Source organism: Mycteria americana, chromosome 1 (assembly GCF_035582795.1).
Source record: "Mycteria americana isolate JAX WOST 10 ecotype Jacksonville Zoo and Gardens chromosome 1, USCA_MyAme_1.0, whole genome shotgun sequence".
Taxonomy (NCBI): Eukaryota; Metazoa; Chordata; class Aves; order Ciconiiformes; family Ciconiidae; genus Mycteria; species Mycteria americana.
The window spans coordinates 14,361,289-14,388,124 of NC_134365.1; the positions used below are offsets into that span (position 1 = coordinate 14,361,289).

General features: G+C 40.6%; 2 protein-coding genes across 4 annotated transcripts in view; one reads left to right on the forward strand and one right to left on the reverse strand.

Moving 5' to 3' along the window:
• PMPCB (peptidase, mitochondrial processing subunit beta) lies at window positions 1-9,728 on the forward strand. Of its 2 annotated transcripts, none has more exons than XM_075491529.1 (13): window positions 1-149; window positions 2,723-2,863; window positions 3,190-3,276; window positions 3,755-3,884; window positions 4,279-4,477; window positions 5,145-5,224; window positions 5,800-5,912; window positions 6,576-6,719; window positions 7,290-7,453; window positions 8,816-8,901; window positions 8,977-9,065; window positions 9,280-9,355; window positions 9,449-9,728. In XM_075491529.1, the coding sequence occupies exons 1-13, from the start codon at window positions 60-62 to the stop codon at window positions 9,511-9,513; spliced, it is 1,464 nt and encodes a 487-aa protein (XP_075347644.1). In that variant the 5' UTR covers window positions 1-59; the 3' UTR covers window positions 9,514-9,728. The 2 variants fall into 2 exon arrangements, with proteins under 2 accessions (XP_075347644.1, XP_075347650.1); XM_075491535.1 differs by having other exon boundaries at window positions 7,293-7,453.
• Window positions 9,680-26,836, reverse strand: part of DNAJC2 (DnaJ heat shock protein family (Hsp40) member C2) — an 18,348-nt gene continuing 1,191 nt past the window's right edge. For both annotated transcript variants that reach the window (XM_075491513.1, XM_075491520.1), the window contains exons 3-17: window positions 26,162-26,237; window positions 23,878-23,976; window positions 21,447-21,588; window positions 20,161-20,241; window positions 19,297-19,362; window positions 17,416-17,507; window positions 17,193-17,314; window positions 16,003-16,152; window positions 15,613-15,701; window positions 15,457-15,526; window positions 13,661-13,845; window positions 12,283-12,383; window positions 11,262-11,369; window positions 10,341-10,495; window positions 9,680-9,800 (exon numbers count right to left, since the gene is read on the reverse strand). In XM_075491513.1, the coding sequence (XP_075347628.1) occupies window positions 9,726-9,800; window positions 10,341-10,495; window positions 11,262-11,369; window positions 12,283-12,383; window positions 13,661-13,845; window positions 15,457-15,526; window positions 15,613-15,701; window positions 16,003-16,152; window positions 17,193-17,314; window positions 17,416-17,507; window positions 19,297-19,362; window positions 20,161-20,241; window positions 21,447-21,588; window positions 23,878-23,976; window positions 26,162-26,237 (1,611 nt within the window). In that variant the 3' untranslated portion in view covers window positions 9,680-9,725. The remainder of the gene's footprint in view (window positions 9,801-10,340; window positions 10,496-11,261; window positions 11,370-12,282; window positions 12,384-13,660; window positions 13,846-15,456; window positions 15,527-15,612; window positions 15,702-16,002; window positions 16,153-17,192; window positions 17,315-17,415; window positions 17,508-19,296; window positions 19,363-20,160; window positions 20,242-21,446; window positions 21,589-23,877; window positions 23,977-26,161; window positions 26,238-26,836) is intronic.

Sequence of the window (26,836 nt, forward strand, 5' to 3'; positions counted from 1 at the left end):
CTGCGCCTGCGCACCACCCGCCGGAAGTCCGCCACCGCCCCGCCTACCCGCTCGCCAAGATGGCAGCGTCTACAGCTCGCTTAGCGGCTCGGCGGCTTTTCTTGCCTTGGTCTACTCGCCTTGTGCGAGCGTCCGGCTCGGGGGACCGGGTAGGCGGCGGAGCGGGGGAGGGGAGGGAGTTGCGGAGAGCCCAAGCGCCCCAGTGGTTCCCCACGCTGGTTCTCAGGCTGCCGCAATGGGGGCGGGGGGATTGGCGGCCGGGAGGCGCGGTGCACGCTGGGATTTGTAGTCGCAGCGGCGGGGAAGGCGGTGGCACTGGGTGGGTGGTCCGCCGCGGTGCATGGCAGGAGTTGTAGTCTCCGCCCGGCTGAGGTGAAGGCGGCGCCGCCCTCCGGCGGGACACAGTGCTCCGGGAACGAGCCCGGGTGCCGCAGACCCCAGGGTTTGCTACCTGCTCCCTGGGGCCGCTGTTACGCTGTATCGCCCCCCGCGGTGCCGAGGCGTCGGGGCTGGCGTGGCGTCTGGGAGCCAGAGCGGCGCGGTGTGGGAACTGGGGCGCGATGCCTTAGAGATGGGCAGCAGCAGCCTCCACCCCGGCACGGGGGCCTGCCGTGCTCGCCCCAGGGGAGCTCGGAGAAAGCTTAAACCCTCCTTCTCTCCCGTGGTTAGATGGAGGCTGCCCAGAGGCCCTGATCCCAGAGCTCTCCCCTTCTGTCATATTCCCCATCCTCTTAGTTTGAAACCTATGCTTTTCTTTCTAAGAACGGGAGAGGGAGGTTTTGTCTTCAAATACAGGTTTTTCCTTCCCTGTAATGCAGAATAGCAGTGAAAACGATCCCTTGCAACACCCCAGGCTGGAAACTGACTGGCAGGGGAGCAGCTCTGTGGAAAAGGCCTGGGGGTACAGGAGAACAGCAAGCTGTGCGTGGGCAAGCAGCGTGTCTGGCAGCAGAGCAGGCTGGCAGCAGCCTGGGCTGAACAAACAGGAACACAGCCAGTAGATCAAAGGAAGTGATTAGTTTGTGCTTGTCAGGTGGTTAGAATATGGCAGCTGGTTTTGGGCTCCTCAGTGTAAGCAGGACATTAGTGAACTGGAGTGTGTTCAGCAGGGGGCCAGCAAGATGGTTGCGGGCTGGAGCATGTGCTGTGTGAGGAGAGGCTGGGGGTCTGGGACTTTTTCAGCCCAGAGAAGACACAGCTTTGGTTGGACCTAACAGCAGCCTGCCAGTACCTATGAGAAGAAGGTTGTCAGGAAGACAGAGCCAGGCTCTTCACGGTGGGGGATGGTGGCAGAATGAGAGGCAACGGGCATATGTTGAAACAAGAGAGGCAAAACTGGACATATGAAAAACTTTTTTTCCCATGAGGCAGTCAAGCAGTGGAGCAGGCTGCCCAGAGAGGCTGTGCAGTTTCTCATCATCCTGGGAGATTTTCAATACCCAGGTGCAAAAAGCCCCGAGCAAACTGGTCTGACCCCATAGCTGATTCTGCTTGGAGCAGGACATTGGACTAGAGACCTCCTGAGGTCCCTTCAAACTTGAATTGTGCTATGATCCTGAAATACATGAATTTTGAGAGATCTAGCCTATTAGTATTCCAGGAGGAGAGGGTGAGAGCTAGATTTTGTACTTTCATGTTTTAGGGCAGTCACATGGTGAGGGAAATCTTTGTTTATTTGATACACTTAAAATTTTTAGAGTAGCTTATTGCTTGAAGTACACATTCAGGATACATATTTAAATTTCTTGATGTTGAAAAGGTGCAATAAACCTTTTTAACCTCTCTCTTCCCTTCTTTTCTACCCCATTCTGATTTAATGTGCTTTAACTGCCAGATGATTGTATAAAAGGTGGCAATTTCAATATCTGTCCCTTTTCTGAACAACAAGTGACTGTGATTCACAGTCCTGGACATAGGCCCTCAGACTATATCTCACTTCGCTTTAGAAAGCAGGTACGCAAAAGAATTCCAGATGTTAAAGAATATATTCAAGGTCCTGCAGGGTCTTGATGGCAGAAGTGGGAAACAAAGTGTGGCTGTCGGGGTGGCTGGCTGATGATAGTAACATGCTTTTATGTCAGATCATTTCATAGAATCATAGAATTGTTTAGGTTGGAAAAGACCTTTCAGATCGAGTCCAGCCATTAACCTAACACTGCCAAGTCCACCACTAAACGATGTCCCTAAGCACCACGTCTGCATGTCTTTTAAATACCTCCACGGATGGTGACTCAACCACTTCCCTGGGCAGCCTGTTCCAGTGCTTGACAAACCTTTTGGTGAAGAAATTTTTCCTAATATCCAATCTAAACCTCCCCTGGCGCAATTGAGGCCATTTCCTCTTGTCCTATGGCTTGTTACTTGGGAGAAGAGACCGACCTCCACCTCTCTACGCCCTCCTTTCAGGTAGTTGTAGAGAGCAATGAGGTCTCCCCTCAGCCTCCTTTTCTCCAGGCTAAACAACCCCAGCTCCCTCAGCCACTCCTCATAAGACTTGTGCTCTAGACCCTTCATCAGCTTCGTGCTTTTCTTCTGAGTCAGGTTAACGCATCCCTGATGTGAAGTAGTGGTGAATAAATCAGTGCTGAATTTTTTCTTTTGAAATGCACGCTTTAAAAAAGATGCACAAACTTAATGTTTAAGTTCAGGAATATATTTTTCAGAAGAGCGTCCTAGGATATTACTTAACAATCTGAGAGTGACTGATGCTTTTTCCTTACAGTGTGTGCATGTTGGAACAGGCAGGCTCAGAGCTTCCAAAGCAGCAACAGAAGTAATCTTAAATGTTCCTGAAACTAGGGTGAGTCCTCTGGAAAATGGCTTGCAAGTAGCTTCTGAGGACTCTGGACTCTCGACATGCACAGTAAGTAACTTGTAAAGGGAAGGTTTTTTTGTAACTCTTCATGTGTGTTCATTTCCTTGTGGAACTAAATTGCATTCTTTCAATGTTTATTAACAATTGTTCTTAAAACTTAAGCTAGGAAATAGAAGTCTTAAGGCTTTTGTAAATGATTTGTGATTAGATTTTTTTGTGAAGATCAAAATTTTCTTTTTCTTGAAAAACTGCTTCGTTTAAGGAAAAAGCCGTTTAAAAATAGGTCTTGAAAATCTAAGTGTAGTTCATACACAAAAACAGCAAAGCTGCATTGTTAGCTGGTAAAATGACTTATTTTTTTTTTCTCCAATGAGGTTGGACTTTGGATTGATGCTGGAAGCAGGTATGAAAATGAGAAGAACAATGGAACTGCTCACTTCCTTGAGCATATGGCTTTCAAGGTGAGTATGAGTATTGATGTAGAAGTTGACAATGGATTTCTACGTTATTTATCTTTAAAGATCAATGATAAGAACTTTGTCAGAATTGTATAAATAAATTTTCCAAATTGAGGAGAGAAAAAAATAAAAGTGGACAACTTAGACTTTGGTTTCCATTAGAAAATGAAGCTAAAGTCCTAGTTCTGTGTAGCTGATACACAACTGTAGATTAGTAACACAGGTCTAATTTTAACTCACTTTTAACTTCTTGTAATAGTCTTAGAAGACACATAGTCCACCTTTTGCCAGCTTTTTATTTTCTTTTGGGAGCATAGTAGGATTTATATCTGACTTTCAAGCTTGGAGAGATTAGTATGCCAGTTTTCTTTCCAGAAGACTACTTCTTTCTTTTGACCTTGACTTTTCCAGACAAGAAGTACTAATCATGAGTAGGTGAATTAAAGGGTCTAGTTTGATTTTTCTTATTGTTTTATTTCAGGGAACAAAAAAGAGATCTCAGTTAGACCTTGAACTAGAGATTGAGAACATGGGAGCTCATCTGAATGCGTATACATCCAGAGAACAAACTGTGTATTATGCAAAGGCTTTTTCGAAAGACTTACCAAGAGGTAACTGCTTTCATTCATCAGAAAAGCAGCAAAGAACAAAGTGCTTATCCAGCTCCTGATGAGACAACACAGAATGATGCTTTTGCACTGTAACAGTCTCTTCCTTCCTGGGTGAAAAGTCCTGTCTTGAACGTCACAGGAATGTGAGAATGCAGGTTTGGAAAGGAGAGTGCCAGCAGGGAAGTTGATATCTGAAACATTTTTGTCTTTAGATTCCCAAAAGAAGATACCTTTTGGACTTCTCCCTTCCTGCAGAGCAAGTCTTTTGTTCCCTTACAAATCTTATTAGCAAATCTTGGGCCACTTGGTCTTTGGGGTGGGTTTTACTTTTGGAACCAGATTTTTCTGGTAGTCTGAAAATACGCTTTCCATTCCCATCTCTATTTTCAATTAGCTGTGGAAATTCTTGCTGACATAATTCAGAACAGTACCCTGGGAGAAGCAGAGATTGAGCGTGAGCGAGGAGTTATACTTCGAGAGATGCAAGAGGTTGAAACCAATTTACAAGAAGTTGTCTTTGATTACCTTCATGCTACAGCCTATCAAAAGACAGCCCTAGGACGGACAATTTTAGGACCCACTGAAAACATCAAGTATGTCCAAATTTGTTGCCATCTTTAATTGTGTAGTAACTTTTATATATTGAAAAGACTCAAGTGAAAATGTAGCGTCAGTTTTCATTTTTACCTAGAAGGTAGCTGAAATTGCCCTGGATGTAACTGTAAGAAGAATTCCCCTATCACTTTAATTCCCCTATATGCAAGCATCAAAGGGTATGTGAACTTCAGAAGTCTACTGCATGTCTTCATTATTTGCCACATTTTTGTCCTGTTTGTTAAAAATGCATCTGACACAAAATTGGAAATGCTCCTTTTTCCCATCGGTCAGGTGTTATCGTAAATACAACTGTGTTTGTACTGCTCTTTCAGTGTTTGTTTATACCAGTGCAGACCATGAGACTGCTAAATGTGCTGTTTTCAAATTGGCATGAGATCATTAGTGGATCTGGTCTCCACCTGAGTGAGTTGTAATTCTCATTCCTTCTCAGGAAGCTAGAAGAGCTTTGAAAGGCAAAATGTATCAAGTTCCTATTTCCTTTTTAGGAAGTCACCCTTATTTTAGCTTTCTGCCTCTATGCACAGCTCTGTGCATTGGCAGAACTTACAATTATTTTGATATTGTATCGTTCTATACATTTAGCTTTCCTTACTCTAACAAACTTTACTGACACAGTAGTGGTGTTTCCTTGACTGTTTCTAGATCCATAAACCGTAATGACTTGGTGGAGTACATAACAACACATTACAAAGGACCCAGAATGGTCCTGGCTGCTGCTGGAGGTTAGTATGAGATACTCACCCTGGATCATGTGAAACTATGCTTAAAACCATGGTCTTTAAGTTTCTGGAAATGACATGATGAATTACGCATTGTTCAGTAGGTCCTGGAAGTACATTGTTAGCCCTGCATGTTTTGTGCCTTCATACCCTTTGAACTTTTGTTCCCTTTTCCCCTCAGTAATATTCCAGAAGCATTCTTACACCCGTAACTAGATGTAAATTGGATGCCAAGGTCATTTTTCCATGTGGGCAGGAAAAGAGGGGCCTAGAAGGGGCTCAGTGTGAAAAGGGGAGTAGCAAGGAAAGCAGACAAAGAGAAATAAGATCGAGGCTTGAAATTGAGAGCAAACAGCTTGATTTGGTGTAATATTAATAGAAGGCTATTGAAGAGAATTAAGGAGGGTGATAATGATGATCTTACTGTGTATAACAGGGATGTGTGAGGAATCTGAAAGTGTGGCATTAAAGGGGGGGAACAGTAAATTACTGCTTGGTTGAGTCTTTAAACTGCACAGCAATTTAAATTAACTGTTTACAGAGTAACATTACAAAGTATGTAAAATATCTTTGTTCAGGGGTCTCTCATGATGAGCTACTTGACCTAGCAAAGTGCCACTTTGGTAACTTGCCATCTGCTCCAGAAGGAGGACTGCCACCCCTGCCACCTTGTAGCTTCACAGGTAGCGAGGTAAGCTGTTAGATGGCTTTTTGAGCTGGCCCTTATATCCCCTGTGAGCACACCTGACGTGCTCTCTGCTGAAGAGAGAGAGAGCTTCTCAGCCACAGACTCAGCAGATTAAAAGGTTTCTTGTCCCCAGTGAGGGCAATGGAGTAGCTGCTTTCCAAAGCAGTACTTTCCAACCTTTCTTGGACAAGCCTCACTGCTGCCACTTTTTCTGCCTCATCACTTCCTGGAGGAATACCTCCCTTACCCCTGCTGCTACTTTCCTTTTATCCCCTTGCCTACAGTGTTGGAGCATTTCCACTTGTTGGGAGTCACTAATTTAAAGGGTATGGCAGAGAACCGAGGCACCTGTGTTCTATTCCCAGCTCTATTTGTATTTTGAGAAGTCATCAGCTTTCCTTGCTGCTGTTTGTCATAAAATGACTTGCAATGCCCTCTCTATGTACATGGCATTAGTTTGCTGTTGGTGAAATGCTCTGAAATCACCACAGGGAAGACTAGTTAAGGCCAATGTTAAATAAAGCTCCGTATGTTTTAGTTTTTGGTTCTCTACGTGCATGCTTTATAATCCAGATGTGATGGAAATGTTTGTCCTCTGATATTTAACTTCCCATATATATTACTGTGTACAGGTTGTACTACAGCTACTTTCGTATGTTCCCACAGATTCGTATAAGAGATGACAAGATGCCCTTGGCGCACATTGCGATAGCTGTTGAAGCAGCTGGCTGGTCGCACCCAGATACAATCCCACTTATGGTAGCAAATACTCTGATAGGTAACTGGGATCGTTCCTTTGGAGGAGGCGTGGTGAGTGAACCTGCAAACACCTTCCTGCTCTTAATGAGGCTGGTGGGCTGGTGAGATGTATCTGACTTGGGTACTGCCAATACAGACCCATTCAAACCTATCTGATGGCGTTACTGCTACTTTATGGCTATTTCTGAAGGTCCTTTTTTGGAGTGGGAAAAGGGGATCCAATCGTGAGTCTGAGAGAATTTGTTGCCCAAGTCCTAGGAAAATCTTAGGAAGTGGTTCTAAACCACCAAAATAGAGGTGACTTGAGGTCTGCCAGCCCTCATGGAGAGTAGGGTGTTTCATACCTGTATGTCATCAGAACCTGTGGGTATCAGTAATATCCCTTTCTTGAACCTAAGTAGCTTTATGATTTTGGCTTAAATCTGGGCTGTTACTTGGAAACATGAGATTACATGCAAGGAAAGAAACTGTTGAGATGAGGAGCTGATAATTAACCTCATAGCTTCTGCTGGAGCCTGTTGATACTACTGCATGTTCTGTCATTGAAATGAAAACAGGAGACCATGAAGGTGTCTAGTAGGCTTTCAAAAAACTTCATAATATATTTTTCTTTTGCCTCAGCAGAATTTATCCAGTAAACTTGCTCAGATTGCCTGCCATGGTAACCTGTGTCACAGTTTCCAGTCTTTCAACACCTGCTACACTGATACAGGGCTGTGGGGACTTTATATGGTCTGTGAGCCATCCACTATACAGGACATGGTGCACTTTGTTCAGAGAGAATGGTAAGCTAACAACTCTTTCTCTAAAAAAATTGTTTTCAGTGGAGGAATACAAGTAAAAACCATAGCAATCATTTAAAGAGAATATTTTTGTTTCTGTGCTTAGGCTTGCCTGGAAGAAACAAACGCATCGTGTTCTAAACTTTGACACTCAATGCAGAGTCTGAACAGCCAGTTTCTGGCACCCTTACTTGGAGTGAATAGCTTAAGGTTTAGGTTTGGTTTTCTCTTTCTGCCCTGGAAGAATAAATAGTAACTGTAGTTAATATAATAGCATTCCTTGTACAAGAAGATATGGCAGTGATTTTTTTTGACTTGCAAGTGACTGGAGTTCTGAAAATTCATCAGACCTTTTAGAATACTACTAAGTCAGTATACAGTGCCTGTGAACTGCATGTTTGACGACTGAAAGAGTACAAATTCATGAATGAGAACAATGAATGTGCAATTACCTACAAACACCATCAGTAGTTACCCATTCTGCAGTTGCTATCCCACATGACGTAACAGGTGGTGGTGCTACCTAGAGCTCTAGTGAGTACATAGGGAAATGAAGTGGTGTAAGGTAGGTGAGCTGTTATATATGGAATTTTGAAACCTGGGATTGTAGATAATATTCATTCATCTAAGGCTTAAATCTAAATTGAAAAGATGTCCATAGGTGCAACTGTAATGCTTGAACTGAGGATGCGTTAGAAACAGACATAGGTTATTTAAAAGCACTGATTTAAAGTGGATGAAGTTGAAACAAAAGCTGAAAACTTGAAAATGAGGAGTTTCTTTAATCACATAGATCACTTCCCGTATACCATTATTCTATGAGATCTCTGTAAACAACTTGTGGAGAAAAATGCATCTTTTTAGCTGTCCGTTTGCTGCAGCTTAGCACCAGGGAAGGTATGAACCTTTCCTGTGACAAGAATGTGTGAAGGTATCTAATGCATCCCCCGTCCTAGTGGAATGTTCCTTATGCAGTGTGGTGAATCATTATCTCACCAAGAGCCAGGAAGTAATGGATTACCTTCTGGGCTAATTACCTCTAATTGTTTGGCTCCTACTATCTTAGCAACAGCTATTCTCAAGATAGCAAGTATGGACTACACTTGGCTCAAAATATTCATTTAATAAAATGAAATATAGCTCTTCCAAGGGGAAAAACTTGCTCTTAGGTATATTGGTATGCTTCCAAAAAACCCTGCTCTTACACTGCTGCTTTGCATCCTATGGCTTGTTTCCACCAGCTCTGTCTATAGAAAAGATGTGCCTGGTGGGTGTACTAATGTATATGCGCCTCTTAATCACAGGCAGTCTTGTGTGCTACAGGTTACCATTATTTAACGCTTTTGGATTTAAACTATTTTTCAGGATAAGACTTTGCACAACTGTTACAGAAAATGAAGTAGCTCGAGCGAAAAATCTTCTAAAGACAAATATGCTGCTACAACTTGATGGTGAGACTTAGGAGAGCTTTTTATTCTTAGTGGAGTTGTGTGCTGATAACTGAAGTGTATTTTCCCCTATTTTAGGGTCCACACCAATCTGTGAAGACATTGGAAGACAAATGCTGTGTTATAAGCGCCGAATCCCAATTCCAGAACTTGAGGCAAGAATTGAAGTAAGTGGCACTCATGTTGCAACTGTTGAATTAGGCCTGTAAGAAATTTAATTGCTACAGGAAGTAACAATACAGAAGTTAGACTGTTTCCAACTGAGAAAACTTTCCGCTGCATTGTTGCCTGTTCCCCTGGATTGTACAAAATTAAGATCACTGGCTCTTAATACTTTTTTAGATGGGATTGGTAACAAAGATGTCTCTTTACCCCTTTTAGGCTATTGATGCCCAGACTATTAGAGAAGTTTGCACAAAGTACATCTATGATAAGCATCCTGCAGTTGCTGCCGTGGGTATGTTGTATAAGCTTCCCTACCCTCCCACAACCCCTCCACACCAATCAGTATCAGTTACATGTGTCATGGCCAACTTTCTTTAACTTCCAGGTCCAATTGAACAACTTCCAGAGTATAACAAAATCTGCAGTGGCATGTATTGGGTTCGTGAGTAGTGAATAACAAGAACTTTCAGTGTGTTTGAGCTTAAAAAAAAAACAAAAACAACAACTACATCCCTGTTTAAAGCTTTTGAGTTGGAGAAATGCAGTTGAGAAGATTAAAACTCAAGAACCAGCCAGTCCTGTGTATCTGTATAATTAAGGAAGGAATGAAAACATGTACAGTATTTGCATTTTTATTATAAAACAAAGATTGTCAGTAAGAGTCATTTCTTGACTTTAGTAGCATTCATCACTTGTTCTTGAGCAGCTTTCTTCGCCTTAACCATTTCAACGAGTTCCTGGAGAGTTGGGGGGAGGGAATAAAAAAGATACTTATCTAAATGTGGAACTCTTAACAATGCTGTGGTTTTGAACACTATGTATATTCAGCCTGAAACACTCTAGCTCTCAACGTGGTGAGGAATCTAGACAGTTTAATACCTTAAAACAATTTCTCTTGGAAACAAATAAATTAATGGGAGGTCAATGCTCATCTACTTCCCCTGTAGCAGGAACTTTACCTGCAAGAGGCTAGGGATAGGCCTTTACCATCTACGAGAGCTTGCTGTCCAATTGTAAGACATTTCATGAGACAGACTTCCCTTCCCAGCTTCCAGAGCCACTACTTTCACTGAGGACGACTTAGTCCTTACTGCTCTTTTGGGGTTGTTACCAAAAAAAAAAAAAATAAAGTTTCTCCATTTTCTCCATAAGGCTCCATCTTGTGCTAGTTTGCTGTTGTCAGATACTGTCTCTGGTAGGGAAAGCAACAGTAAAAGCAAAGGATTCTAACACGACCTGGGCTCATTACAATCCTAAAAGAAGGTGAGGTACCTTACCTTATATCGCTTCATGCAGTCTTTTTTTGACCGGCCTGGAACAGCTGCTGCTATTTTCTCCCATCTTTCAGGAGTATTTACTGGATAAGTCTTCAATGCTTGTTCTAAAAGCTTTTGTTCTTCTGTAGTCCAAGGGGATGAATCTAAAGGTGATCCTGTTTTTAAATAAAAAAATGACAGTAAGAAAAAAAGTATTTAATAAGGAGTCTATAAGTTAAGCCTAAGAAAATATTGTAAAATCTATTATAGTTGATTTAAAATCCTTGCCGTTTTGTGATACAACTAGTCTGACCTAAAGGCTACCCAGTACTAAAAACCTGGGAGAAAAAAAAAAACCCAGCCCTGAAACTAACTGGACAAGTGGCCCTTGGGATCTTTAAATAAAGCATGGAGAAGTTAGAAGGTATCATCTTTTGTTGTCAGCTGGGTGTTACGTCACTGTAGCTGCCCTGTGAAGCCACATGGTTAGGGCAGCAATGTAGCTTTTTCTTTTGCGTTTCAGTAAGGAAACAGGCTTCTGCAAGTGTCTGGAAAACTTGATGGGAGGTGTTTGCGGTTTAACAGGAGACCAAAGCTTAGCTGTAGGATGATGCTGTATCTCAGGTGCATCCCCTCAGGCCTGCTCCTACCTGAAAATGTAGCACCCTCTGAGGAACAGATACTCTCAGCATCAGACTTAACCTGTTGCCTCACCAGGAAGCATTTCAGACTGTCACTGTTCAGTTAACTGTGGTTTGTACTGTGAGTACCAGAAACCCTCAAATCCAGTAACCAGTGAGCCTGGATCACCTTCTTGCTATGTAAGTTTGTAAGTTAGTAAGTTTGTTTGTAACCAAGTCTTAAGTAAGTTCTGGATTACTTTCTTAACTAAGATGCACAGCAGAGACAACTCTGCAAGAAGGGCTCCCTTTTAACTTTTACCTTCAAATCGTTCCGAGGGGGCAGCACTGTCCATCTGAGGCACCACACCATGTTCTTTTTTAAATTTGTCAAAGGCTTTCTTGTTTATATCATCTTTTTGATGAGGGTCTATGAGCAACAGACATTGAATAGAATAATTATTGCAACAAAATTAAAGCCAGATATAATAATAAAAATATAAAAACCCCTGCATTCCTACTTCCTTTAAAATGATGGTAAAGAGATTGATAGATTAAAAACCCAAAATCTTTCAGGGTCCAATAAACTTTGCTCAAAGTGTCGGGCTCTCCAACCCCTATCCTGCTCAGATGAATACTTTCTCCATGTAAGCTTAAGCCTGAATCTGCAACTTCATGAGGGACTATTCTCTCAAGGAAGGGCTGTGGCACAAACCTCACATACTACCCAGAGTACAAGCGTGTCAGAGGGGCAGGAACACGGGGAAAGTCTGGGTCCTCCTTGTGCAGGTATGTGGTTTGGAATGGAGAAACTTCTTGAAAACTTTGGTTTTTTATTCTATAGTGGAATGTTTTGATTTTCCTTGAGAACTTACTCCAGAGCTCTCTAGGCTCCATTTACCACAAGAGGAGATGAGCTACATTAATTTAGGTGTCTTACTCTGGTGCTGAATCCCATTCATATTTTTAAAGTATCACTATAGCTTCATCAATTCCATGTATTCTGGATGCCTTCCTTTGTAGAGAGCTTTCTCCGAGGCCCATTTGTCTCTCTCTGAGTGTAGAGGAGCCTAGGCAACACATGTGGCCTAGACATCTGTGTATCAAGTTAGAGTAAGAGAATTCCTGAGAGTCACTCATGAGATGGTGACTTACACAATAGCCATTAGGCTGAAAATACTGCATCACATAAGTGCTCCTCTAAATCTCCAATCTGAACTACATTTCTTTTGGGGATATACAGAGGATTTTGTCACAACAGAAACACAATGCCATTCAAAGAAAATCAAGCTGTACAAAAGCATGCAGACCATCTTATTACAAAAATAAGGTAATATAGATACCAAGCTTTTGGAGGCTCTTTGCTTTATTGATGACATCTTTTGCTGTTCGTTTTATTCCAGTAGTAGAGTGCAAGTTCATGTAATTGGCAATAACTTCCCACCTAAAGCAAGAGTAGAAAGGGTAAACCAGCATATTACATAATAGCTTATCTTCATACAAGCTATGGTCAAGCTCCTGTACACGTTTATATCAACTCCTAAGTAAGTTTAATCATACCTAAATACATATAAACTCTCATAGTAACTATTCTGGAAAGCTTTCAGTCACTAAATGCAGATGTTTCCCTTAAGAGTTCAGTCAGCTTGGGTGAACTTCTTGGCTTCCAATACAGAAAAAGGATGGGGTAGAATATAGGTGGGTAAGTGCAAACCTCTAATGCTCAAAACTCTGCTCAGCTGTTGCTTTCTTGAATTCCCTAAACACCTCTGAGATTAAATACTGCAGGCTGTACTGAAAGGGCTGAGAAGTTACTAACCCTGTTTCCACTGCCCCTGAAAAGAATACCTAAACATCAGGTAAAGGGGCTTCAATTCAACAGGAGAGACCTGGAACAGCCCTAGCCCCAGAATTATTCCTAGTGCATTCTTAGAAAATGGAGAGGAATATTTGCACCTGATCAGACAGTAGGATTGTGTCTAGGCCTGTGTTCTCAATGAGTACTCTCGACTGCTGAGCTGCGGTGCAGAAACAGGTACTGGTATCATCTCCATAAAGAGTATGACAGCTTGTTTTTTTAAAAGTAAACATCCAAACCTTGTAATGGAGGCTTCAAATCTGTGAATCCTGAGTGGAAGAAGGCATTTCACTCCTGGGAAAGAACAGGATTTAAGGCATGCTCCTGTTCTTGATGCTTATTAGTAAGCTGATTGCCAGTACTGCTTTCTGTGAAGCCCAGCCTCTCCCTTTTCTCCTGGCTCTGCCCTGAAGAGAGCTGGGGCACTTCACTAGTATCTCTGGCTGTTTTTCTTCACCAGCCTCACATTCATTGTGGAGCTACTGGCAGTAGCTTACACACTTGTATTCCTACCCAGCTGCATCACAGCCACTGTTGCAGTTTTGTTCTCTGCTTTAATGACTGGAGCCTATCCTGTAGTAAGCGCTGTGCAAACATGCACCCCAGCACAATCTTGCTGATGGACTGAGGCCCAAGTTTGGGGGGAAAGAAGATAGAGGGCCAGAGCTAACTCCAATGACACGTAGAGCATGCTACTAAGAGAAGACAAACCACAGGCTGCTCAACAGTCAAGGAAAAGGAGGAAGTTTAGGCAGTCCTTATACTGACATCATACTTAGGATGGTCTGAAAATAAGCTGTATTATGCTTGTTATTTAATTAAAATTTGTTAGTAGGGCTTTTAACACCAAACCCACGAAGTACCTTGAGTTAGTCCCTGCTGGGAAGAGGTTCACAGCTTTAATTAACAACTGTAAATCATCTTCTGGCCAATTTTTGCTTCCCCCTCCACCACCAGTGGTTGACTTTTCTGAACTCTTCGCTGCTTGGCGCATACGAGCTTCTGCCTCTTCTTTCTCTTGCCTTATTTGTTCATTTATTTCTTCTATCTAAAGGATTGTAAACAAGCATTATTCATTTATTTATTTTTACATTTTACAGTGACACAAACCTCTCTCTCTGGAATTCCTTTGAGCCTTGAATTTTGCCTAGTTTCTGTTCTGTACATTATACATAAGGAAATGGAGGAGCTCCTCTGCTCCAGTATTATTTCCCTCTATCCCGTGCATAAATTTGGCCATCCCAGATTAGGAACTACAGTAAGAATCCATCGCAAGTTCACTAGGAAATTAAATGAACAGCCCCAGGATTAAGGCAAAACTTCTGAATCTAGCATGAATGTCCAGGCTAACACCTGACTTACAGGGACAGATCCACAAAAGTATTAAGAACCCAAAGTGACTAGTGAGGGCAGTTAAACATCCATGTTGAATACACCGATTCCCAAATCTTCCAACCAAACTGCTACCTAAGCCTGGTTATGCCGGAAATTCTCAGTTACTACGGTTGTACTAAGTTAGCATTAACTGCAACAACCCAGATTTTAGTTACTCACTGCTTACTCAGGGTTAGATGGCCACATGTAGTTTGTTAGCAAGCAATTCAGCAGAACTTAAGTTATCCATCGTACATCTTTGTGAACTGTAACCTCATCTTGAGACTGTGGTGTGACATATCTTTAACGTATCTCCTTCTGAGTATGCCCAGTGCAGTCTTGGCAATATTAAAAAAGCTATGCACTTACACCTATTGGCAGGATGCTCAAAATAGGTTTCTTGCTGTCTATCTCATAATAAAATCTTCCTGGCAAAAGGAAAGTTACCTGACAGATAATTTTTATTAATGCAAAAGTGGAACAGTTTTAACAGAGAGACAGAAAGGTGACTGTCCCATGTTTGCAACACTCTCCTGGAGACTGGGAGATTGGATTCAGTGCCCTGTAGAACAAGAAGGATTTGAGTCTTAAGTTGTCTGATGAGTAAACCTGACCCTGGGATGGGGACAGATCATCCTCCCCACCAGGAAAGAAAGTTCACAGCTGTGAATCTAAAGCAGTCAAGAGAAAGCACCTTTTTCTTTCTGCAGGATGTGGGTTCAGCCTTATTAGTCCAAATGGCTTTTCCCTGCTGCCAAATTTAGGCAGATCCTTGCTGAGTTTTGTAAATCTTGATCAGAAGTGTCTTGCTTTCCCCATACTTTGGTACCCAACCCACTGGCCCTTCCAGTGGCTACAGCCTGCAGCACTTAAGTCCTTTTGTGGATCTAGCCCCAGGTCACGGATCCTAGACTAGGATTTCTCTTGCGTAACAGAATAGGTTAAGACTGCCCTCCTTCCCCTCTAGGTAATTGCTACCCATTGTTGGGCAAAATTAAATTCCTCTACTGTTTCTCTATACTGTACAAATGGTAGGTTTTGTGTCCTTTACTAATTAAAAACGCCTGTTTTTTTCTCAGCTGGCCCTGGTTATTTCACCAGCCATAAACTGCGCTATGTAAAATGGAGCAGAGATCAAGTCTGCCTGGGGACTCTGAAACTCAGGTCTTTGTGTTTAACAGGCAGGATTCCACAGCAGCTATGTTGTATCTTACTTTGAATCAGTCATGTGGATTTCACAAATCAAATTACTCTGTTATTTTGATTTGACACTCAGCATAATTACCTGTTTTACTACAGCCGCCTTTCCTCCTTCCCTGGTTGTGGATGTAAGTGCTTCATTCAAGCATTGCAGACTAAAAATAAATTATTAAGTTACAACAGATAGCTAGTAGAAAGATGGGTATCAAAACGAGCAGAAAGCAGCAGCGGGAAGACTTACCTTGCTAGCTCAAGACGATCACAAAGCTTTTCCACCTCCTCCATCATTTTAACACAATCTGCCTCATTATCAGAAAAGTAATTCCAGTTCTGGAAGCAGAAATACATGTTCTACAAAGTTCTTGATCTTTATTGTCCTGTTCCTTCAGACAAAGGCTTAACACACAGCATTCTTCAGCCACTGCTGTGTTTGGACCTATTTGGTCGGCTTTACTCATAACTCAAAACCGTATGATAAGTATGTGTTTTAGTATTTTGCTTTTTAGTAAACCCACTTTCTGTACCCATCTCCATCCATAAGAACAAGCAAGCATGTGATACAGTCTGATCTAAGGAAACATAGTAATTTCACTGATGTAACCTGTATTTCACTGTAATAATATTTAAATACCTTGCATGTGGTTCTCAGTTTTTGCCTTTCTTTCTTGATTGCTTTTTTCTGTATCTCTTTTTCCTTTTTTGCTACTAATGCTTGTTGCCTAACTTCTTCTTCCTCCTTTTCTTTTGCTAACCGTGCTGCTTCTAATTCTGCTTGTCTTTGCTGCAATCAAAAGGAAAAAACAAATAAAAAAAAATCTCAAAGTCACACTGTTATCACAGAGAATCACAGAATCGTATAGGTTAGAAAAGACCTTTAAGATCATCGAGTCCAACCGTAAACCTAACACTACAAAGACCACCACTGTACCATGTCCCTAAACAGAATCACAGAATCGTATAGGTTGGAAAAGACCTTTAAGAAGGTCTTATAGGGGTTATAGGGTCATTCAGTTATGCAATATAAAAATGTGCTGTTTCTGGTTTTGGTGTGGGGTTTTTTTTTGGTTAGGTTTTTTTTGTTTGTTTGTCTGGGGGTTTTTTAATACTTTACTGTTTGGTTTTCCAAGAATTTTGAGGGAGGTGATGAAACATAAACCAGTTGGCATTAATTCAAATACTCACTGTGAGGACCCCTAGTTTATAAATCCTGACTTCCTTAACAATGAAGATATAAAACTGTATGAAATTTCCTATGCCTGCCCCAAGAGTATAAGCTTGGAAAAATGCAGTGGTCCAACATTTCTCCTGCATCATTATTAACATAATATCTTGCAGTGCTCCAGTATTGTCCTTTAAGTCACTTTTTAGCACCTTACAGTTCCCTTTCATTCCTGGTACTGTTTTCAGAGCCATCTTTTCCAAACTGTTCATATTAATCAAATATGTTACGTTACCTCAAAGTGTTTCATACCAATCAACCATTCACAGACCATATGCACAAGGCAAACAGCTGTACCTATTTTATGGAAAAGGAAGGTAGGCCACAGAACTTAACAACTGCCTCTAAACCAGAGGAAGCATATGCAACAACCGAATGCAATTTTAGAAGTTTTTTTGTTTCAGATCTGTGCTCCTTGTTTGCATCTCGTTCTCAAAAGGCTGTCCGTCTTGCACTGCCTGTTGCACAGGGATCGAAGATAACATATCTTTAAACCCCAATATAATTCTAACAGTAGCTTTCTGACACGTCTGGAAGCTGAAGCAGTGGATCAGGTGTGAATGAACCAGGGTTTTTCAAACCAAATACAGTAGTTAACTTACTCTTTCTTTTGCCTCCTGTTCTTTTCGTTTTGCTTCTACCTTTGCTTTCTTCTCTGCTTCTTTCTTTGCCTTTTCTTCCTCCTTGAATTTCTTTATCCTGGGATCACAGCTGTATGCATTGTCTGGCAGAAGAAAGGATGCATCATGTACAAAAGAAAACCAGGAGATTTCCACTGTTAGTTAACAAATCTCTCTTTAAAAAACCAGCAGTTTGCATGCTCACCAACAAGTGTCCTAATTCTGTTCATTTCTTCTTTTTTTCTCAGTGCTCTGGCAGCTCTGTTCTGCTTTTCAATCCATCTCCTTTCATCTCGACTGAAAAGGGAAAGCATAGTTAGTTCAGTGCTAATACCCTACAGTGTCAGTCTGTTAGAAATTCAGCAACAAACTTTTTGGAAAAAGTTTCCCCACACAGATGCTCTTCTCTGAATACTTCAAAAATAGACTTAAAAAAATCAAGTTCCAGGCCCCAAGCTCATGTCAGAAATGCTAAGCATTTACACAACTCCACAAACCTTCCAAAGACCTGACAAAACAAGCTGCTTATCTGTCATGTCACTGCAGGGAATGAGATCATGGGCTTTAGTTTCAAAATGCAATCCACTTGTCGACCTAACATTAAACCCAAGCAGAACAACTGAAATGCTGGTATACAGTTTAATTAAAGGGCAGCAATATAATCAATGTCAATTATCTCCATTTTACAGAATATAGGTCATGCCAAGTAAACCCATCTGCACAGAAAGAACACGTTCTATGAAGTACCGTGACACTCCAGTAAAATTCATGCTGGATTCACTCCAGTAAAATACAGCTCAGGTTAAATAGATTAAAAATTGGCTGACTAAATAATCTGAAAATATTTTGTCAGTGCTGTCAAGAAAGAGGCAAATTTTTAGTGGGGGTCTATATCCTCATCCACAAAACCAAACACAGAACAATATACCTCAGAACAAAGAAAACAATCCCCATAACAGAGTAGGAGACTACTACGAGTAGATTGAAGGTTTAAAACATAAGCAACATCACCTTTGGCAAGAAGGGATAACAAGAATCATGACCATCTGAACAGAAGCTGAAATGTAGTTCTTTCTCTGAAGTATAGCGTGTTATGTACCATTTGTCTAAACATTTTTAAAAAAGGACACTAATCACAGGAATAAGCATGAAAAAGAGCTATGCAAATAATTCAAGAGCCTTCCAATGACAAGCCTAGAGATTAATCTGTATAATTTATCAAAAATACAAGTGATAAGGAATTGATTACAGCACCTTCAGAAAACCTTCACAGGAGAGAGAACACTGGGTCCAGAGAAGCTCAAAAAATTTAATATCAGGAAAAGGTGTAAGAAGAGGAATGAAAGCCTAGCTATAGCCTAAATATGGCAGAGTTTTTATCCACAAAGCAAGCTAACCACTGAATCTAACTACAAAATTGATTTATATTCAAATTTGGAAGAAGAGGTTCACACAATGTCAGTTATGGTTATGCAGGGATGAGTAAGTGAAAGGTTGTGTCCTGTGAAATACGTGCAAGACTAAATAATTTGATGGTCTAACTTGAACATTCTGTGTTTATAACTGTAGGAAGGATAAAAATAGAAGGTATTTTCCAACCGCAACATGGTCTGAATAATTCAGCAACTATCACTACATCACCAAATACACAATTTTTATTAACATCAAGCCATCGGAACTAATCTCTCTAAATTCTAGAAAGTATCACTTGTCTCAGCACAGTTTCATAAAGAGCTGGAGAGAGAAATGACACCTGCTTACTCATCCACTCTGTTCTGGCTCCAGGTTCAACCTGTGTTTGGGACTCGCTGGAACCACAAGTCTGAACTTAAATGGACACACATTTCAAAGCACCTCGGAAACACCTCTATGATGCAAGCAAGAACTACTTCAGTTACACAAATAAGACAAAGAGAAGCCCACAGTCAGTCCAGTTCAAGTCCATGACTGACTACTAAGCTGGGAGAGTGGAATTCAGTCTTAGTTCAGCTACCTTTCTCCTATGACTTACAGTCTAATAGAAAGTTGGAAAATCTTGCTGTATCAATCTCTCAGTCTCCTGTCAAATTTCTTTTTACTTACATACCATTCTGCTTTTTCTTTTTCCTCTTCATCTAAATAGGAAAACTCTCTCCAGGAATCAAAATTATACCTGAAGTAAATAAAAGTAAAAAAACAAACCAAGAATGAATAAAAAATAAAACCCCAACCAAACAGCAAAACTATTACAAATAATCTACCTTTTTTACTATTAGGTTTTTGTAGGCAATTATACTGTCATTTACAATTTATAATACATAATTTACAATTACACTGCACCTACAATGATTTCACTCCATGTTAAGTCAAAACACAAGATGCTATTGAAAGTAATGATTTACATCTATCTGTACTGTAGGACAGAGTGTATTTTAGGATGGTATCAGTCTCACCAGCTCTCAATGTCTACCGTGCAGTTGTCTAAGCTCCCATTATAGGCAGTGGAGATATAGTGCAGTCTGTAGAGTTCAGAGAGAAATTAATTTAATCTTTATATAAGCATCTGTATTTAGCAGATGAGTCAAGCCATAAACTCTACTGACTTTACTGGACTAGACAGACCTCCCTTAACTAGGGGAGCTTAAACACCTAGTAGACACCTCCACTGAAAACACAAGTTAGGCGAGATGAACCCCACTTCCAGTCTGTGGGTCAGCTCAGTTCACAGCCATTGTGGTCAGAGAACTGTCAGAAGCTCCCGCTGTAACTGTGAATTTACAACGCGGATGTATTAACTAGGAGAAAGCCAGCTCAGTTCATGGAAGGCACCAAACAGCTGTGGAGTAATTTCATGACATTACAAGGTCAGAACAGACCACAGCCAACAACCTACATACAAAAGGGTCTGCAAGCCCTTTGTATCACACGTCTTGAATACTGTGAATAGAAACTGAAGTATCAGCTGACTTACCAAAATGAATAGAATGCATCTACCTCTTCAAATGATGAGTTCATGTCCCCAAGTTTAGGAACATTTTTCTTATTTGACCACCTGAAAATAAATTGATATATTCAAGAAATAATATATATAATCTTACTTCATAACATGGCATGTGTTAAGTACAGAATCAAAATACCAAATCAGAGGCTCCCTCCCACCAACACAGAGGGGCACCAGGAAAGAGGAATAAAACAGAGTTCCTTCTAAACATCCTCCAGACTGGGCCTTTTCTGGGGAGCTCCCCCAAAAAAGCAAACTCCTCCTGCCCGAGTTTGGTGTGCCTACAAGGAGACCTGATGGAGCACAAGCTATCTTTGTAGATACTCAATTCTCCACATATGTTCTCCTGGTGGAGAAGCTTAAAGTGGACAAAAGGTGCTCTGAATAACTTGGCTCTGTGGGAGGTACAGGAAGTTTCCCACATATTCTAATGGAGTACAAGGGAATAATGCATGCTCTGCCTTCATTCCATTTTTTCCCTACAAAGAGGGAAATCTTCCATAGGCTCTAGAATTTGTTACTCCATGACATAGCATCCATTTCCAAGCAGAGAAGGGAACAACCCATCTGAAAACCATTGATCCAGGTCTGAATCTCTGGAATACTTGATAAAACATTCAATGAATCTACTGTAAATAATCAACGGATTGTTCAGAATGTGTTGTAAAGTGCCTCACACAATAAAAAACTTTTTTTCATACAGGTAAAAGGTGAAATAGACTGCTATTGTGACAGCCTTAATACAAAGTTAATTGGCAAGCATGAATCAAATGCAGAAAAAAAGTCACACACCTTAAGAGAGAACCACCAAATATTGATAGTTATATTTATCTTCTCTTTTAACCAGCTAAATTGTGAACATAACTATTGTCTTCTGTTAATGTCTCACCCTCATAAGAAAATCATAAAAAAAGGAATTTTTAGTCAGTAGCATACACACACTTGGTATAGTAAATAATTTTAAGATGAAACAATGTGTTGTACAAAAAGGACAGTAAGTAATATGGTACTGAGAACAGACTTTTTTTGTTTTTTTTTTAAATCTCATGAGTCAAGCTCAATGCCACCAGTGTGACAGTTCAGAATATTTTAAAATGAAATAATAGAGAATGCACTATTTTACTTGTATTACATTTCTAGCAAATTAATGCATCTCCCAGCATCCCTTAAAATCACACCTGTTACAAACACAATGCCAGAAGAGTTTGCAAATGCTGATTCTCCAGCAACAGCAAAGGCAGTCTGACATAGCTTACCTGGCATTTCTTTCAAAAACTGGTGAAAAAACTTCAAAGAAGTTTTCTTTTGCTTCACTTTTGGAAGGTACAGAGTTATCAAAAGTAGGATCTATGCTGTTAAATGCTCGTCGTTTCACAGGATCAGATAATATTTCATAAGCTGAAAAAAAGTTACCAGGCATAAAACATGAGACTAAAGTGAGTCTTCCCCACAAGGTGGGAATGTTACAGAAAAGGTTCTGGATGTTTAAAAAGATGCTCTCAGATCTGTGTTGGATCTATCATTCTGTACAGCTTGATGTTTAATTATTTTAGTGACACCAAACAGCATTGCTGTCAATTCCTGTTAAACTAAGTAGGAGGAAAATGTTTATGAAAAACAACACATTTAGCCATTACGACGTAACAAACCCGATTATATTTAAAATAGTTTTATAGCAGTAAATTTGGTTCCGGCACTGGGAGTTTGGGCATGACATCCTCAGGCTTTTATCCTATACCAGATCCTTGCAGATAAATTGACAAAAAACAGTCTACTAAGACAGGCACGGAGTAAAAGTAGTCCCTGAGTTAATATGATGTCAGAACTGGCAAGAACAGGAGCCACTCAGAATTTTTGCAGCTCATGATGACATTGTACCGAGACTTGGAAAGAGCATAAAACATCACACAGCTACTACCCAAAACATGTACACGCTCCCAGTTTTCCTGTTCTTACAGTCCTGCAGTTGGGGAGCATCACATTACTGAATCTTATAATCCCAGAATCACACATACTGTAGCTTTCAGTAAACTCTTGTTTTCTCTCAAGGAAGCGTGGAATTACTTTGTCTGTCAGTTCTACAATACCCACTATTTTTCAGTAAGAGTGGAAAGTCATCAAAGGAATCAAATTCATATTGCGATCGTTCATGGGCTTCTCTGACTGCATCCCTGGACAGAGAACACTGCACCATAAAGGTCAGACCTAGAAGGTGATAAGCTGGAGGAGACCTTGGCGCTCTGTCGTTCTGTAAGCTGATCTCACTGCGCATGTTAATGGAGATGGGAAGGAATGCAAGGGACCACCAATGAGCTGCCGTCTGCCAGTCTTCCCTTCCCCTCTGGGAAGGGACTTCCCTCTGCCAATACTCTGTATGACCCCAGTTACCCTCTACATTGCAAGCTAGGAGCTTCAATAACCCTCATACCGTTTTCCTGATGCAAGAAATTCTGTGCACATCCATTGGTTCCTCTTCCACTTAAGAGATGTCCTTTCCATACCGATCCCCAATTCTATTCCCACATACTCAGTTCCCCTGGCACTGTATCTCCCACTCATTCCTTTGTCAGACCCAGCTCTGAATCCCACCTACATTCTCCTGCCTTTCCAAGTTTCTTCTCTCCATTCCATTACCACTTGCTCCTACTCCAGATTCCCCTTCTCTACCACTGCATTTCCTTCTTCCAAGGTGCTGCCTGGAAGCATTACTCCTCTTCCATGCCATTTTGTGCTTTCCTTTCTGTTTATCCTTAAACTTAGATCGTAAGCAGTTAAGGGGAAACATATTTTGCTCCTTGCATGCAGAACACAGAGAATATTCCTGAATTCAGGTGCTGGTTGTTCCTACTATAAATATCCGCCAGTTTCTGACAGGACTGCAACTATGGAAAAAAAAAATTTTCTTTGGCAACTTTTTTCCTTTTGACAACTCTAAGGGAGGCTGAAAACATCATTAGCTTGTCTAACATATCATCTAACATTTTAACTAGTATTGTAAGATGACATGCAGAAGATGAAAGTTTAGAACACACAAATTCTAAGATTTCCCCCTGCCTTGATCTTATCGAGTCAAAAAAATTTGTTTAAAATAAACGAAAAAGCCAACCTCCAAAGCATTTCTAGAGGCCCAAGTCATACACCTAGAACACCCTGTGGTTTGGGAACCGGCCAGCAGTGGTGTTCTAGATCACTACAGACAAGAAAGGAAATGTTATTCAATTGAGTTCACTTGGTCATCTGTGGGCAAAAAAGAGCAGCTGAAGAAACCGATATCCTACATCAAATCAACAGATGCTCTGTTGGCAGAGTAAGTGCATTAGAATTCAGATTTTCCAATTGCTGTTGGTGTCTTAGGGGGAATTACTTTATAGCACACCAGTTTATCCCAGGTATGTGGCTACCTCTAGTGGTTCGTCTTTGCATACGCTGCTACAAGTGTTCGCATTTTATCACTAAGTGGCACAGCAGGCAAACGTCTATCAGTTGCATTCCCATACTGCTTCTACCCAGAGGGAAGTGATATTAATGTAATCTCTATTTATCGAGGCAGTTTTCTAAAATGGAAAAGAACTTCTCTGGCTTTTTAGTAATTGACAATTCTTTAAAAGCATAATAAAGCACTACAAATATGTTTCAGATAATCAAGTAAATTGAGAGAGTATCCAATAAAAGAGATCAATTGCTTACCTTTAGTTATACATGTAAAATAATCATTATCACCTTCTCCTATCTGTTCTCCAGCAGCTTTTCGCTTGTCTGGATGATGTTTCAAAACCATGGATTTATCTAGCAAACAGATGCATTAGGTTTAGAAACGCTTCATCATCAACAATTTATTTCTCACAAACTACGAAGTAATACAATAATTCCAATTGTCATTTCTCTAAATAGATACTTAAAAAAAACCCCCCAAAACACCAAACATCGGGAAGAAAACAGTATGAGTTAATGAACTTTCTTTGATTTAACAGTATTGTCAGAATTAAAATTATTTCATCTTTGCTGGGACACAAAATAACCGCAACTCAGAAACCCTATTCCACCTTCATCAGCTGAAGTAGTACTGATTTTCTGGGACTTACTCTAGTATTATGCATAGCAAGTGCTTCAGTAACTGTAAGTGTACAGTTTAAGCATAATGCAGTTTCAGGACCTTAACTGCGCAAGATTGTACAATTCCCTGTGCAATCATACTGTAAAACTAAAGAAAAGTAATTAATATAATTTTAGTTGTTATTTCTAATGAAAAGCAAAATAGTTCAGATAAAATAAAAATTGTATTCTATCCCTTTACTCAAGTTCTGAACACAATCCAAGATGAAATTTAACAAGGAAACTACAGCCATGAGCCTGTGAAGACTGCTGCAGTTACCCATGGATAACATTAAGCACACGTACAAGACTGTGGTCAAGTTCTCTCTCTACTTAGGCCTTAAATCCTAAGATTTAACTAACACATACAGAGTATCTACTAAAGTTGCTACCGAGGTTTTCTTAGTGTTTAAACAGTAAAACCAGATTTGAAACTGACTTCTTTGCCTAGCCATATTATCATACACATAAAAAGTACTTTCTTGGCTCACTATAAAATATCAGAGCGAAGATATCATGCAAGTAGTTACAGCAACCTGCCTTTTGAGAAGCAAATCAGAATTCTTGTTAAAAATAGGAAAAGCACAGTATATACTGGTGAGAAAGATTCACATCTCTATACCACCATGTAATAATTGAGTGCTGTTAGGATCCTAAAGAGAGAGATGCCCCAGTTCTTGCTCGACAAGATTAGTGAGACCACTGATCATCACCAGAATAGGTGTTGCCCTATGCTATATTAGCACATGCTCCATGGTGGCACTGCTAAGCAACATGTACCTGAGGCAACATAATTTCCTGTGCAAGCTGGTAATTTGCTAATTTCCACTCATTTTCATTTGGGAGTAACTTAATCTTCATCTGTGGTTTCACTGGGGACAGTGATTCTATTCACACCAGTACAGTTATACAGGCAATTGCTCGCAAGATCAATTCACAAAACCATCAGTTTATTTCATAAAGGCTATTGAACAATCTTCAGAGTACTTTTAAATCTTCCTCCACTAAATACTTGCATCCTTCTTGCAAAGTCAACTCTTGGTCACATCGCTTTCTAGGGAAAAAAGTTCTGAAGGCCAACACGTTCCTTCATATGCAAGTACCATAAAATACCCCCAATCACCTGCATGCACTTCTGAATCACATCATGATTCAGGACACAGGCCCATGACATCATTAAGCAGCACAGTGGCACTTCCAAGTTCTATTGTTTACTTACCCAAAATGTCAAGGAAACTTAACATCACAAGACTACATTTTTAACGGCTTGGTAATATCCCAGAGATCCAGCCACAGGAATTTTACAGTTTTCACACGGTAAAATGACCAAAGAAGAGCAAAACTGAGCTTCTCAGTGGCCTAAGTAACTTTTAGTTACTTGAATACCTGAAAATTCAAGAGCTACTGCTCCATTCCCATGCAATGCTCAGTCTAAGCAGAATGACAACAGCAGTGTATTTCTTAAACATTCACTAGCATTAACGTGGCAGCTAACCACTGTAAGGGGGCTTCAAGGTACCAACCCACTGAAACACACAGGGCAGGGCTAGTTGTATTTCTTTGCCTTTCACTGGGCCTGGCTGCAGATTCAAAAATGCAGAAGTGTACAGTTATAGTCTCAAGGCTGCTGACAAAACACACAGGCAAGAAAGCCGAGATGTGAACTCAGTGAAATTTTTTAATTCCCTAGCTTTAGGCCTGTGGATTTTGGAGCTGTGATGTGAATTTAGAAGGCTGGTAAGCAACACAAATCAACGAGCGGGCATTTTTAGGTCTGTGAAACAGTAAAAAGCTTGTTCATGCCATATATGTATTTTCACGTGAAAAACAGTTGCGTACATCTGAAAGAAAGGTATGTTTATGAAGGAAAGGTACTTACGAGCTGCTTTGATTTGTTTCTGAGTAGCCCTGTATCGTATATTTCCTAGCCCAAGAACTGCATAATGGTCTTGATTCTGAGGAAAAAAAATGAACCCTAATAAACACTGATAAATGTGACCTAAAAAGCCACAACACAACACACACAGAAAAACAGTTCTCCTCCTCGTCTTTCAAAAGCAAGAGGCAGAATTCTTGCTTCTCTCAATAAACACTAGAAAAAGAACAATTGTCGTAAAGGCCATAATTATTGAATAACTAAATATCAATAAATGAAGCCACTGTTACAGAAATTCAAGTAGCTTAATCTAAACTGGATTAAAGCACTGAATCCTAGAAAGTTGTTTTTTCTGTAAATTATCAGAAAATTGAATTGCTGTCTTTAATATTAAGAGTGCTAATGCAATTCCAGAATAAAGGCGGTGGTAAGGGAGAAGAGACACTTTTTACTGCTTACAGGCAGTAAAATGAAAAACAACAGTTCAAGACTAAGATCTTATCCTGACGTGCCCTTGAGTTTGCCCTCATCAACTGGTTATGTGCGGAAAATACAAACCCAGCTAGAACGCTAAGGGACACAAACCAATTCAGATGGGGGTGGGAGGGGAGGAGGAAGGGGATCTTTAGCAGCTGGGAATGGCAGATAACTTTGACAGGAGATTTCCAGCAAAAATAA